Source organism: Entelurus aequoreus, linkage group LG15, assembly GCF_033978785.1.
Source record: "Entelurus aequoreus isolate RoL-2023_Sb linkage group LG15, RoL_Eaeq_v1.1, whole genome shotgun sequence".
Taxonomy (NCBI): Eukaryota; Metazoa; Chordata; class Actinopteri; order Syngnathiformes; family Syngnathidae; genus Entelurus; species Entelurus aequoreus.
The window spans coordinates 11207752-11221467 of NC_084745.1; the positions used below are offsets into that span (position 1 = coordinate 11207752).

Here is a 13716-nt window from a genome sequence, read left to right on the forward strand (position 1 = left end):
GGGTTTGCTCAAATTTCTTTCATTAGGCTGGGTAACATTTTTGTCGATAAAATTTTAATAATACATTTTTAAAAAGATGTTTTTGCGGCCAACACTGTCTGTATAAGTCGTGCGTCACCAGCCAAGAGGAGCCTTTGTAATCTGTAAACCCTAATTTATTGCTGTTAATTGCCTGACCGTCGTAAATTAATTTCCGCAAAAGTAGGATTGATTAATTATAAATCTAATATTTTCATAGCTATAAAACATAACAAACCTGTTTAATATCTTCTAAATATGCTTTTTGATATTATCAGAGCCCTCCAGACATGAAATCCAATATATTAATGCTGCCCGATCCTGAGCCAATCACAGGCCACGATACTGAACACTGTACTCTGATTGGTTTGATCTCATGTAGTGGTAATAATATTACGGGTGGGAATATTTGGGCACCTCACGATTTAAATCAGAATTATTCTCACAATGTATTACTTGGTATAATAATTATAGTAAAACCTTTTCAAATCAGGTTGCAGGTGACAGAACCTCCTTTGGATTGCAGACGTATGACGTAAACATGGAGTTGGCGTAAAAACGTGTTTTTAAAAATGTATTCTTGAAATTAGAATTTTTTTTTTAAACAAAACCAGTTTTCTTTGAAGTATAATAGAAATTGATCAGAGCTGTTTATCTATTTTATGGAGGAATGTAGTTAATCATAATCATAATCATCTGGCACCCAATGTTATTAAAAAAAGTATGGATTTTGAATCGAAAATCGTTTTGAATCGAGAATTGATCCTGAATCGAATTCTTACCCCCAAGAATCGAATCAAAGATTCAAAGTCCCAATATATATATATGTATATTCATATATATACACACTACCGTTCAAAAGTTTGGGGTCACCCAAACAATTTTGTGGAATAGCCTTCATTTCTAAGAACAAGAATAGACTGTCAAGTTTCAGATGAAAGTTATCTTTTTCTGGCCATTTTGAGTGTTTAATTGACCCCACAAATGTGATGCTCCAGAAACTCAATCTGCTCAAAGGAAGGTCAGTTTTGTAGCTTCTGTAACGAGCTAAACTGTTTTCAGATGTGTGAACATGATTGCGCAAGGGTTTTCTAATCATCAATTAGCCTTCTGAGCCAATGAGCAAACACATTGTACCATTAGAACACTGGAGTGATAGTTGCTGGAAATGGGCCTCTATACACCTATGTAGATATTGCACCAAAAACCAGACATTTGCAGCTAGAATAGTCATTTACCACATTAGCAATGTATAGAGTGTATTTCTTTAAAGTTAAGACTAGTTTAAAGTTATCTTCATTGAAAAGTACAGTGCTTTTCCTTCAAAAATAAGGACATTTCAATGTGACCCCAAACTTTTGAACGGTAGTGTATATATATATATATATTATTATTATTATTATTTTTCCCCCTCTATTTATAAAAATTATGAATTGATGTAGAATTGGAATAAAGAAGAATTGCGATTCAGTTGTGAATCGATTTTTTGACCACATTTAATTGATATTTTTTGTTCATTAAAACATTGTTATGCTTAAAAATGCTTAATTTATGTCAAAAATACATCGATTCGTACATCTAATATTTCACTATGTTGAACAGATGCGTTATAATGCGCGGTCACTACTAATTGTTTCTGCCTTCTGATTGGTCAAAATCCAAATGCCAGCCAGCAAATGGGTTTTTATGTGGACATGTAGATTGTTTTCAACACTTGAATGTGTTTTTAATTTAGAAAATATCGGTTTTTGTACGCATATGACCTTAGTAAGGGATAGGCTCCAGCTCACCCTGAAAAAAAACATTACCATAGATAAGCATCATCACTTCATGTCTGCCTTGAGTCTATTTTTTAACATTTCAATGGAGCTCCAATGGGGACGCCATTTTTGTATCCAATGAGTTAATGATCCTGTCGACTTCCAGAAGAGATGGATGTCTCTTTCCTGTGAGATTCAAGACATTAAACAAAGTATTCTGTGCATCCTCCAATGTGCCAATGAAGACTTTTGACTTTGTATACGTCAGCCTTAATAGCGTTTGTTCTTTCAACTTGCTAAATTAAATGGACGGAGTCCACTCAAGCACCAGGATGAGACCCCTCAGTACCCTCTTGTGGAATTAAATGAAGGGAGTCCAGTCAAGCACCAGGATGAGACCCTGCAGGACCCTCTTGTGGAATTAAATGAATGGAGTCCAGTCAAGCACCAGGCTGAGACCCTGCAGGACCCTCTTGTGGCTCCGTGCAATTTACATGTTGACTGTTTGCATCCCACACCTTCTTGTGTTCATGCATTCACATCAGAGGTGTGGGCCAATGATACAAACAAGTTCCTGTGTTGTGCCAAATCGCAAGTTGTCTCCTTTGGTTTTGTTGGACAATGTGTTGATTAGAGTTGTTTGGATTTTCATCAACAGCTACCTCAACCCTCAACTCCCAGCTCCAACACCTGCAGCAGCTCCAGCAGATGCACCACCATCACCAGCAGCAGCAGCAGCAGCAGCATCAACAGCATCATCAACATCAACAACAACCACATCAGCACCACCATCACCAACACACCCAGAACCAAGTGTCATCCCAACATCACATGACCCCGCCCAGCCAGCAGCAGTGCTCCGTCCCGTCTCCAGGCTCCGCATGCTCCTCGGCCTCCGGGCAGCCGCAGCAGTCGCCGCCGCACCGGCCGAACCACTCGCCTGCCCGAAGCCTTCCCTCGCCGGTCACCCCGCCCATGCCTTTGCCGGTGAGTAAACTACGATCAAATGTGTCATTTTCTTCTTTTAACAAATATTTTGCCTGTTTTGTCGTTGTTTTACTTTGTACTTACCGTAAATTCCGGACTGTAAGCTGGAAAAACAGTACTACTCCCAACTAAGCGGCCAGTGTTTTTTAACCGTACAATTTAGGGTTGTATTTTTTCCGATGTAGAACAGTAAATGGATAAATAGTACCATAGTTTTTTTTGTAGTAAAAAACTGGCAGCTCAGTTGCCAGAATTTTACCGTAAAACAGTGGTACAGTTTTTACATGTGGAGTACTTTGTGGTGTGCCATAGTACCTACAACACAGAATTGTGCATGTTTTGACACATTTTCACCCTAACAGCGCCATCATGTGGTGTGTTATAGCACATACAACACAGTAGGGTGCGTGTTTTGACACATTTTCACCCTAATAGCGTCATCATGTGGTTTCTTATAGCACCTACAACTCAGTAATGTTTGTGTTTTGACACATTTTCACCCTAAAAGCGCCATTGTGTGGCGTGTTATAGCACCTACAACTCAGTATTGTGGGTGTTTTAACACATTTTCACCGTTTTTGTGTCTAGTGGTTCATGAATATAACGTTACACCATCGAGTGTCCTTATTTTATAACATTTTCATCATAATAGCGCCATCATGTGGCGTGTTATAGCACACACAACACAGTATTGTTAAAGTTAAAGTACCAATGATTGTTAGTGTGTGTGTGTTTTGACACATTTTCACCCTAACAGCGCCATCGTGTGGCGTGTTATAGCACCTACAACACAGTAGGGTGCATGTTTCCCTTACAGCGCCACCATGTGGTGTGCTATAGCACATACAACACAGTAGGGTGCGTGTTTTAACACATTTTACCATAACAGCGCCATCATGTGGTGTGTTATAGCACATACAACACAGTATTGTGCGTGTTTTGACACATTTTAACCTTAACTTGGACTACAGATTAAAACTAGCCTTCTGGCTAATTCTGTCTTTTTTAACCATGTGTAGTCATGTATTTTATGAAATTGCATTATCCCCTTTGAAATAAACTAATCTAATCTAATCTAAATCTAACAGCGCCATCATGTGGTGTGTTATAGCACCTACAACACAGTAGGGTGCGTGTTTTAACACATTTTCACCTTAACAGCGCTAACATGAGGTGTGTTATAGCACATACAACACAGTAGCGTGCGTGTTTTGACACATTTTCACCCTAACAGCGCCATCGTGTGGCGTGTTATAGCACATACAACTCAGTAGCGTGCGTGTTTTGACACATTTTCACCCTAACAGCGCCATCATGTGACGTGTTATAGCACACACAACACAGTATTGTGCGTGTTTTGACACATTTTCACCTTAACAGCGCTAACATGAGGTGTGTTATAGCACATACAACACAGTAGCGTGCGTGTTTTGACACATTTTCACCCTAACAGCGCCATCATGTGGCGTGTTATAGCACACACAACACAGTATTGTTAAAGTTAAAGTACCAATGATTGTCACACACACACACTAGGTGTGCGTGTGTTTTGACACATTTTCACCCTAACAGCGCCATCGTGTGGCGTGTTATAGCACATACAACACAGTAGCGTGCGTGTTTTGACACATTTTCACCCTAACAGCGCCATCATGTGACGTGTTATAGCACACACAACACAGTATTGTGCGTGTTTTGACACATTTACACCTTAACAGCGCTAACATGAGGTGTGTTATAGCACATACAACACAGTAGCGTGCGTGTTTTGACACATTTTCACCCTAACAGCGCCATCATGTGTCGTGTTATAGCACACACAACACAGTATTGTTAAAGTACCAATGATCGTCAGTGTGTTTTGACACATTTTCACCCTAACAGCGCCATCGTGTGGCGTGTTAAAGCACCTACAACACAGTAGGGTGCGTGTTTTAATACATTTTCACCTTTACAGTGCCACCATGTGGTGTGCTATAGCACATACAACACAGTATTGTGCGTGTTTTGACACATTTTCACCATAATAGCGCCATCATATAGTGTGTTATAGCACACACAACACAGTATTGTGCGCGTTTTGACACATTTTCACCCTAACAGCGCCATCGTGTGGCGTGTTATAGCACCTACAACACAGTAGGGTGCGTGTTTTAATACATTTTCACCCTTACAGTGCCACCATGTGGTGTGCTATAGCACATACAACACAGTATTGTGCGTGTTTTGACACATTTTCACCTTAAAAGCGGCATCATATGGTGTGTTATAGCACACACAACACAGTGCTGTGCGTGTTTTAATGCATTTTCACCCTAACAGCGCCATCATGTGGTGTGGTATAGCACATACAACACAGTAGGGTGCGTGTTTTGACACATATTCACCGTTTTTGTGTCTAGTGGTTCATGAATATAACAGTTACACCATCGAGTGTCCTTATTTCACATTACTGTATTTAACTTCGATGACGTTAAGGCGTTATACAAATCCCACTTATTATTCATATCACTGTAAATTATTCATGCTGTTATTATTGTGCATTCCGTATGTGAGGTGGGCCAATCTGAATCTCTGCAGGTCATCTCCCCGGGTTGCTTTCCAGTCGTTATCGTCCTCTTAATCTTTGCTTCCTACTGGACCGCCTCTTTAGTCACTTTGTCCGTCCATCCATCTGGACCCTCCCTGTCTGTCTGGCCGTCAGCGCGTGATGATAATAGCCTATTTGATATCCCTGTGCTTTCATTTCTGCTGCAGACCGGCCAGGGTCGCCTTGCTGTCCCTGGTCACATTCATCAGCGTCAGATCCCTTATTGGGTTGTGTTGCAACCTTCTTTATGGCGAAGATGCGTCAGGCTATTTGTTCCCCCATCCTCAAAGCCCGCCCGCTTCCCCTCAAGCCCCCCGATGCCTTTTTCCGGCCCCCGTCACGGCCTACTGAGTCTCAGCAGGAAAAACAGCCTTTGGATTTAATGGGCTCCAAAGACACTGTCCTGTCTGACAATGAGCAAAGACCATAGACAACATTTACACAGCATGTAATGCATGTGTGAGAGGTAGAAGCTACTCTTATGACAATGCCTTTTATCTCGAAAATATCTTCCAGAAGAAGCGGCGAAAGCGATTATGGTGACCTCCCAAAAAGGGGCTGAGGGGGAGGGCGGTATCATTAAGATATTGCCTCAATCAAATAGGATTACCAAAATGTGCGCGTGTGTGTGCGGGAAAAGAGCAAGAAGACACATAAAGGGTTTACTTTTCTCCGGGTCAGTGCTGGCCTTGGTGGAGCGCGTGCCTCGCCCAAGGACAGGCTACGGCCTGTGGCCACCACTCAATAGGATTTCAACGGCCAGCGTCGGTGATTGGATGGCATTAAAAACCTCTGTGGTTAATTTTTGAAACACACACTTGAATTGTCACAGGAGTGTGTTGTTACCTATACCAAGAGAGAGAGAGAGAAACAAAACTAGCAAAAAAACAACAACATTAAATAAAGCAGGGTTTCTTAACCATAAGACATAAATAACAATAAAATATGTGTTTCTCAGCTGTGGTCCGTATGGGCTGCAGCATACTCAGGTGTAATACACTTCTCCACCACTTGTGGCAGTAATGAAAATCTCAAAAATAATGACTCAAGTGGGGAAGCTGTATTTTCATTTGCACTTTAATTGTATTGACATATTCATTATTAATTTAGATTTGTTATTTTAGCACAACATAAATGTATGTACCGTATTTTTCGAAGTATAAGTCGCTCCGGAGCTTTGGCGTTGTTAGGCCTATTTTAGGGGGGCTCAAGCCCCCCTAAATAATTTGGTGTTAAAAAAAAATAAAAAAATTTATTTATTTTTTTTACAAATACATGCCGACATATTCATTATAAAGTGGCCCGAATATGACTTTAAATAAAAAATCATATAACCTGTCATTATTCACTCAGTTTCCCCTCACTTCATAGCGTAAGGTAAGGAGCCTCTTTAGTGCGTCGGTATCCAATCCATTCCACTAGTACATATAGAAAAATGCCCACATCACTCAAAATCCAGTCCGCATTTTCTCTGCGACCTTGCTTGCGGTCCTTGGACTTGTTCGTATAGAAAATGCCCACATCTTTTAAAATCCAGTCCGCATTTTCTCTGCGACCTTGCTTGCGGTCCTGCAGGTGTACGAAGCACATTAGCACACAGCACTGCAGAACAAGAACCTTGTGTCTGCAATTGTAAATAATTTAGTTTTTAAGTTTTTTGTTTCTTGTAGAATCTATATAAAGTAATATACATTAGCCTATTGTTAAAATAATGAAAAACACATCATTAAATATATTTGTTTTATTGTATTGTTACATTAATAGCTGTTGTATTATTATAGGATGGCTTGTTAAACATTTCATAGGATTTTCAGAGGGTGGAAAAACCAAGACATTTAATATAAAATGTAAAATGAATAAATACATAAAAATAAAAATAAAAAAATGGTTAAAAGCCATTGTCCCGGGGAGCATTTAATTTCGTCCCGTGCATTTTTTTTACCATCCCCTGGACGACGGGACTACGTTAATCTCAAACCCTGGAAATTACATTTTATTTTTTGCATTATTTGTTTCAGCATTGCACTTTGAAGATGGTCCCTCAGCTCTTTGACAGCTTTGGCTCTTTTTCAGATCAGCAGACTAAGTCTTTTTTATTTACAGTATATATAAACGTTTCTCATTTCTATTCAGACTTCCCTATATATTTAATTTCCTTAACGGCTTGCCATAATATATATATATATATATATATATATATATATATATATATTATATACAAGTCAAATTATCCCGATCCAGATATTACTTTAATTCAAGTAATTAAGTAATATTTCCAGGGCTTGAATTTACAACCATTTTAGTCACATATGTGCCCAAAATGTAATCTGTGCAACTTCAAAATATTTGGGAACAAACAATTATTGTATTGTGAGCAAAATTGGTGGCATTAGCCTCTATGTTGTGAATGAATAACATAGACGCTAATGCCATGACTTTCATTGTGTTTCAGTGTATCTTGAAGGATCATGCAAGTAATTGTTTCTTGTTGATGCTGTAAACAAAATGTCACTGTGCAAACCCATGTTTGTTGTTGTACTGAACACAGATTGAAAATAAACCCACTGAAATAATAATAATAACAATGAATCATTTCTAAGTCTTTGTTAGCCGTTTGTGAAGTTTTGTGCTCGTGCGCATCCTGTGCATCTCCTGGGGGCTAAGCCCCCCCTGTCCTTAAAAGCTAGTGACGCCCCTGCTCCGGAGTATAAGTCGCACCGGCCGAAAATGCATAATAAAGAAGGAAAAAAACATATATATGTCGCACCGGAGTATAAATCGCATTTTTTAGGGAAATGTATTGGATAAAACCCAACACCAAGAATAGACATTTGAAAGGCAATTTAAAATAAATGTTGACGTAACATATTATGGTAAGAGTCATTCAAATAACTATAACATATAGAACATGCTATACGTTTACCAAACAATCTGTCACTCCTAATCGCTAAATCCCATGAAATCTTATACGTCTAGTCTCTTACGTGAATGAGCTAAATAATATTATTTGATATTTTACGGTAATGTGTTAATAATTTCACACATAAGTCGCTCCTGAGTATAAGTCGCACCCCCGGCCAAACTATGAAAAAAACTGCAACTTATAGTCCGAAAAATACGGTAAATGTATTTTGTCAGTCCCTTCTTATGCAGTATATTTGGTTAGTACTTATTTTTCTAATCAGCCTGACCTAAACCTAAGGTTTATGTGTTAAATAAATAATAATCTTTATTAATCATTAACACATGCTTTCATATCATTTGACAAGGTTTTAAACTAAGTAGGTTCTATATAATTATGGAATACCATTGAAATCAAGAGTAAGAACACTAATTTAGAGTTAATATTTGAGTGGGCTACGGACCCCTTTGTAGTGGAAAAGGTGGTGCCTGAGATCAAAAAGGTTGACTCTGAAATAAAGGTTCCAAATTGATGTTATATGTAATGTATTATGTATACAATCATAAATGAATTTGTATTTGATCCCCTGGCTTAGTGCTGTACTTGGTGTCAATGTTTCTTGTAGTTGGTCACCAAAAAGGATTTTAGTCCACTTCCCTTGCAGGTACTTCCCTAATCCTAACCTTTTTGAGGCTGTCGCTTGGCAAATAAGGCTGCAATTAATAGTCGACTAATCATTGACTATCTTAATGATTAGTCCTGAGGTCTTCAAGGGGGATCTGCACAAGTGCTGCAGGTAGGTCGTGACATTTTCAGTAGATTTGACTAATTTTTAATGTATTTTTTTATATTTTTCACAAATTCAAATGTCTTTAAATACACATCAGAATGCATCCAACACACTCTAGTTTAGAAATGGTCATTGGTCACTATACCCACTAGTTACCCATCAAATTATACACCATAACAATGATAATTGATATCAAATTTCTGCTGTTTTTTTTACAGGAAAATACTCCAAATGTAAAAACGGTACCACTGTTTTACTGTAAAATTCTGGCAACTGAGGTGCCAGTTTTTTACTATTAAAAAAACAACTATGGTACTATTTTTCCATTTACTGTACTACATCGAAAAAGATACAATCCTAAATTTTACGGTTCAAAAACACTTTACAGCTTAGTTGCCAGTAGTACTGTTTTTCCATTTACACTAATATGCTGGAAAAAGCACCCTTGATTTTACAGTAAAGTTCTATTGACTGAGCTGCCAGCTTTTACCATCAAATATACGCTATTTTTACAGTAAATTATTGTAAATGAAAAAAAACGTACCAATGTTTTTTTAACGTAAAATTCTGGCAACTCAGCTGCCAGTTTGGAACCATTTTTCCATTTACATTGAAAAAAAATCCAACCATAGAGTTTATGGCTTTTTTGACTGTAAATAACTGTGGTACTTCTTTTCGAATATACTGTAAAAACTAGAGTAAATTTTACAGTAAAATTCTGGTGACTGACCTGCCAGTTTTTACCATTAAAAAGAGGTTCTGTTTTTCCATTTAGAGTAATATGCTGTTACAAACACTGTACATTTTACAGTAAATGTTTGGTGCTTGAGCTGACAGTTTTTTTGCATAAAATATTTTTTTATTTATTTATTTAAAAAATAAATTAAAACAGCGTTCGTAAAAAAAAATTGGCAATTGTGTAATAATATCATGAGGTGATCATACTGTACATTATTATTCATATATATTGACAGTTACAGACAGCCCTCTGGGGGCAACCATAACTGCGATGTGGCCCTTTAATAAAAATGTGTTTTGTGATGAAGATGGTGTGTTTAGAAAGATGCACACACGTTTGTTTTGCTGTCAGACTGGCTCAAATTTCAGTTAAGTCTATTTTTGACACTACTCTCTCTCTCTGTTGTTAGCTAGCTAGCTAACATGGAGAGTTGAACACCACATCCTCCAGATATTTGACATAAACTGTAAAAATGTACCATAAAAACTACGGCAAGCAATTGTTAAATAGCAACAATAAAACAGCGTAAAATCAAAAATAGTTAATCACAGTCGTAAACACAGTAGATTCCTGCAAACCAAGAAACAGTAGGTAAGCTAAACAACTATGGTTATAATATGTCGAAAACACATGACTTTACTGTGAAAGATTGTACGATGCATTTTCAAATACTCTAAAATTGACGGTATTATTATTATGTCTAAATTAATGATTTTGCAGATTCTACATTTAATTGTCTCAGTGGTTTGTGTCAAAGCATTAGCCGAGACTTTTGGCTCACAACTTGTGCTGTACTCGGAGGAACATGTTGCGGAAGGCCGTGTTGTGAGTTGTCCAGTGAAAGGTTGTACAAGTACTTTCCAGTTAAAATCCTAATGTACCGGAAACACAAGCATTTTGCAGGTACTAGTATTGGTGACAGGGCGGCACAGAGACACAGTGGTTAGCGTTCGTGCCTCGCAGTTGCTATAAACTGTGATACCCTCACAGGGGTCTTTCTGTGTGGAGTTTGCTTGTTCTCTCTGGGTACTCCGGCTTTCTCCCACCTCCAAAAACATCCACCTGGGGATAGGCTGATAGGCAAGACTAAAATTGGCCATAATTTGTTTTACGGTAAATTCCTGGCAACCACAGCTTTCAGTATTTTACTGTAAATTCTGTAGATTTTTTGTAAACAGATTAATATATCAGGTTTTTTTATAGTAATTTACCGTAAGCAAAAACAGTTAACTTCTTGGCAACCACAGCTGCCAGTATTTTACCGTAAATTGTGCAGATTTTTTTTTTTACAGTGTAGCGTCCCTTTAAAGTAGCAGTAGAGTAGAAAAACAAGTTGACTTTATATGGGTAAGTGTGTTTCATTGTATCCATTAAACCATATCCAATTGTATTTACAATCCGCAAAGTATGTGAAAATAGTGTCTAAACATCACAAAATGCAACAAATTCAGTCAACCACTTTGAATATTATGCTCCAAATACCTTCGGGTATTTTCGGAGATTGATATCACTGTAGTAACGCTTCTGCACTCTGACCATGTTATCAGGTCAGTCATACTGGAAATATGCAAACATTGTAAAGAGATGTGCTGTTTATCATTCACTATCCTTATGTAAGACAAGAACTCATATTCTTGGCTTTTATTATGCTTTCGAAAACGTAAATAAATAGCTAACAATTAAGTCAACAGATCGAGGGTCCTCTGTTGCGCTCATTACAGTCTGTAAAAACAACCATAAAGTGCCAATAATACTCCAGTTACATGTCGTGACCTGAAAATTAACCAAATATGCGCGATTGTTTCTTTTAACGCCAACGCAGACGGACTATTTTAGCGGCGCATTGATAGCACTGAGCTATTGGTAGCTTACGCCGCTGTTGTTGACACACTTAGCCAGCGGCTGCTCCTGCTTTGTCTCAACCAAATTCTAGATGATAATTCATGCATCTCTCACCTGCTAGTAGATAAATGTGGCCATGGACCGGGAGGCTGGTCGACTTTCACGTCCACCGAGATTGCAAAAAAGACGTAATTGCGGCATTTTTTTTTTTTCAAACCCTTTGTGAGAATTGTAATTAAATCTTCATCGGAACGGAATTAGGTGAGCGTCCCATAAATTGACATCCCAGCGATAGTGGAAATATTACAGTAAGTGTTTGTTTTATTATGGTTAGTTTGTATGATCAGTACCTAGCAATGCTGCTGATCCTATATATATAGTGCTACAATTAAACTTATTGCTCATCATCTTTGTGTTCGGGCTCAAAAATATAAGGTCCTGGATCATAATTTTTCCCAAAGTAAAACTTATTGCTTGATTAGCATTGTTGTTGATGGGGAAGGGATCTGTGGTTCCTAACGCTACGTCACGAAATCACGGGACTGTCCTCATTATCTCTCAAAATGTCATTGAGAGTGATACTATTTTGATAATATCTATTTATTTGCACACTTTGGAAGTCTTTTGGTGTCATAAATCAGATACAGTATTTATCAGGGGTCCCCAAACTTTTTGACTCGGGGGCCGCATTGGGTTAAAACAATTTGGCCGGGGGCCGGGCTGTATATATATATATATATATATACATATATATATTAGAGAGAGATATATATATATATATATATATATATATATATATATATATATATATATATATATATATATATATATATATATATATATATATATATATATATATATATATATATATATTATACATATATATATATTATACATATATATATATATATATATATATATATATATATAAAATATATATATAAAATATATTTATATATATATATATATATTAGATATATATACATATATATATATATATATATATATATATATATATATATATAAATATATATATTAGATATATATAGCACACTTTCCGCGCTTGCGATGATGTCACGTTATCGATGAGAAAATGCATTTTTAGACAATATGATTTGCCTGAGCGGCTAGGAGACACCGTGAGTAGCAAGCGGTACAAAGTGGATAAGAAAAGACAGAAAAAAATAGTTATTTTTAAATTTTTTAATTTAATTTTATTTATTTTATTTTTTTTTAATACTTGGGACTTCCTGCGGGCCTGATTTTGGACGCTGGCGGGCCGTTTCCGGTTTGGGGACCCCTGGTATATATGATCATAACTTCAATATAGAGGCAACTTGTTTTTCCACTCTACTGCTACTTTAAATTTAATGTAATATATTCCCATACTTTCCATGGTTTCGCTGGCAGTGTTGATGAACTTTGCAGCCATTTTTCTCTGGATCGCATGTTCACGCACGTTCGTTTCCGGCCGTATAGTAAAAAAACACGTCATTATGGACAGATTTTATTATCGATTTTTGACAACAACGTTGATTAATCGTTGCAGCTGTAGTTTCAGCTGCACACTTTTTCCATGGGATTAAGGTCCAGAGAGAGGCCACTCCAGGTTCTTCAATTGCTTCCCCAGAGCCACTCCTTTCTCGCCTTTGCCGTATGTTTTGGGTCATTGTCATGCGGGAAGGGCCATCCGCCCTCCACCCACCTTCCGACCAAACATAAACCTGCTCGCCTGGCCAACATCCACAACACGCGTGGACGTGTGACAGCTGGGAATATGCGCAGCGACGACAAACAGACAGGGGCTGCGATGATGAAATTTGCCTAAGTGTGCTAATGTGCTGATTGCAGGAGCCGGCGGGGATTTTTTTTTTTTCCTTGGAAGTTGATTGATTGGAGCCGTGGGGTTTTCTCCACGCCCGGAGAGCTCGGGGATTTGACGGCAGCAAGGCGCTCGCCGAGTCCGCTACACCGGAATTGATCTTAATTAGATCTGAAAGACCTGCCACAGCAGAATGGGCGCGGCGATTAAAATGAAAAACAGGAGAAATTACCGATCAAATTAATCATAATGTCGGGCTACAGCTG

At 37.8% G+C, this 13716-nt stretch overlaps 1 protein-coding gene across 8 annotated transcripts in view; it reads left to right on the plus strand.

Moving 5' to 3' along the window:
* The window catches only part of pou6f2 (POU class 6 homeobox 2), a 245996-nt gene that overhangs the window by 129074 nt on the left and 103206 nt on the right, over nt 1–13716 (plus strand). For all 8 annotated transcript variants that reach the window (XM_062020832.1, XM_062020830.1, XM_062020835.1 and 5 more), the window contains one exon: nt 2437–2765. In XM_062020832.1, coding sequence (XP_061876816.1) covers nt 2437–2765 — 329 coding nt within the window. The remainder of the gene's footprint in view (nt 1–2436; nt 2766–13716) is intronic.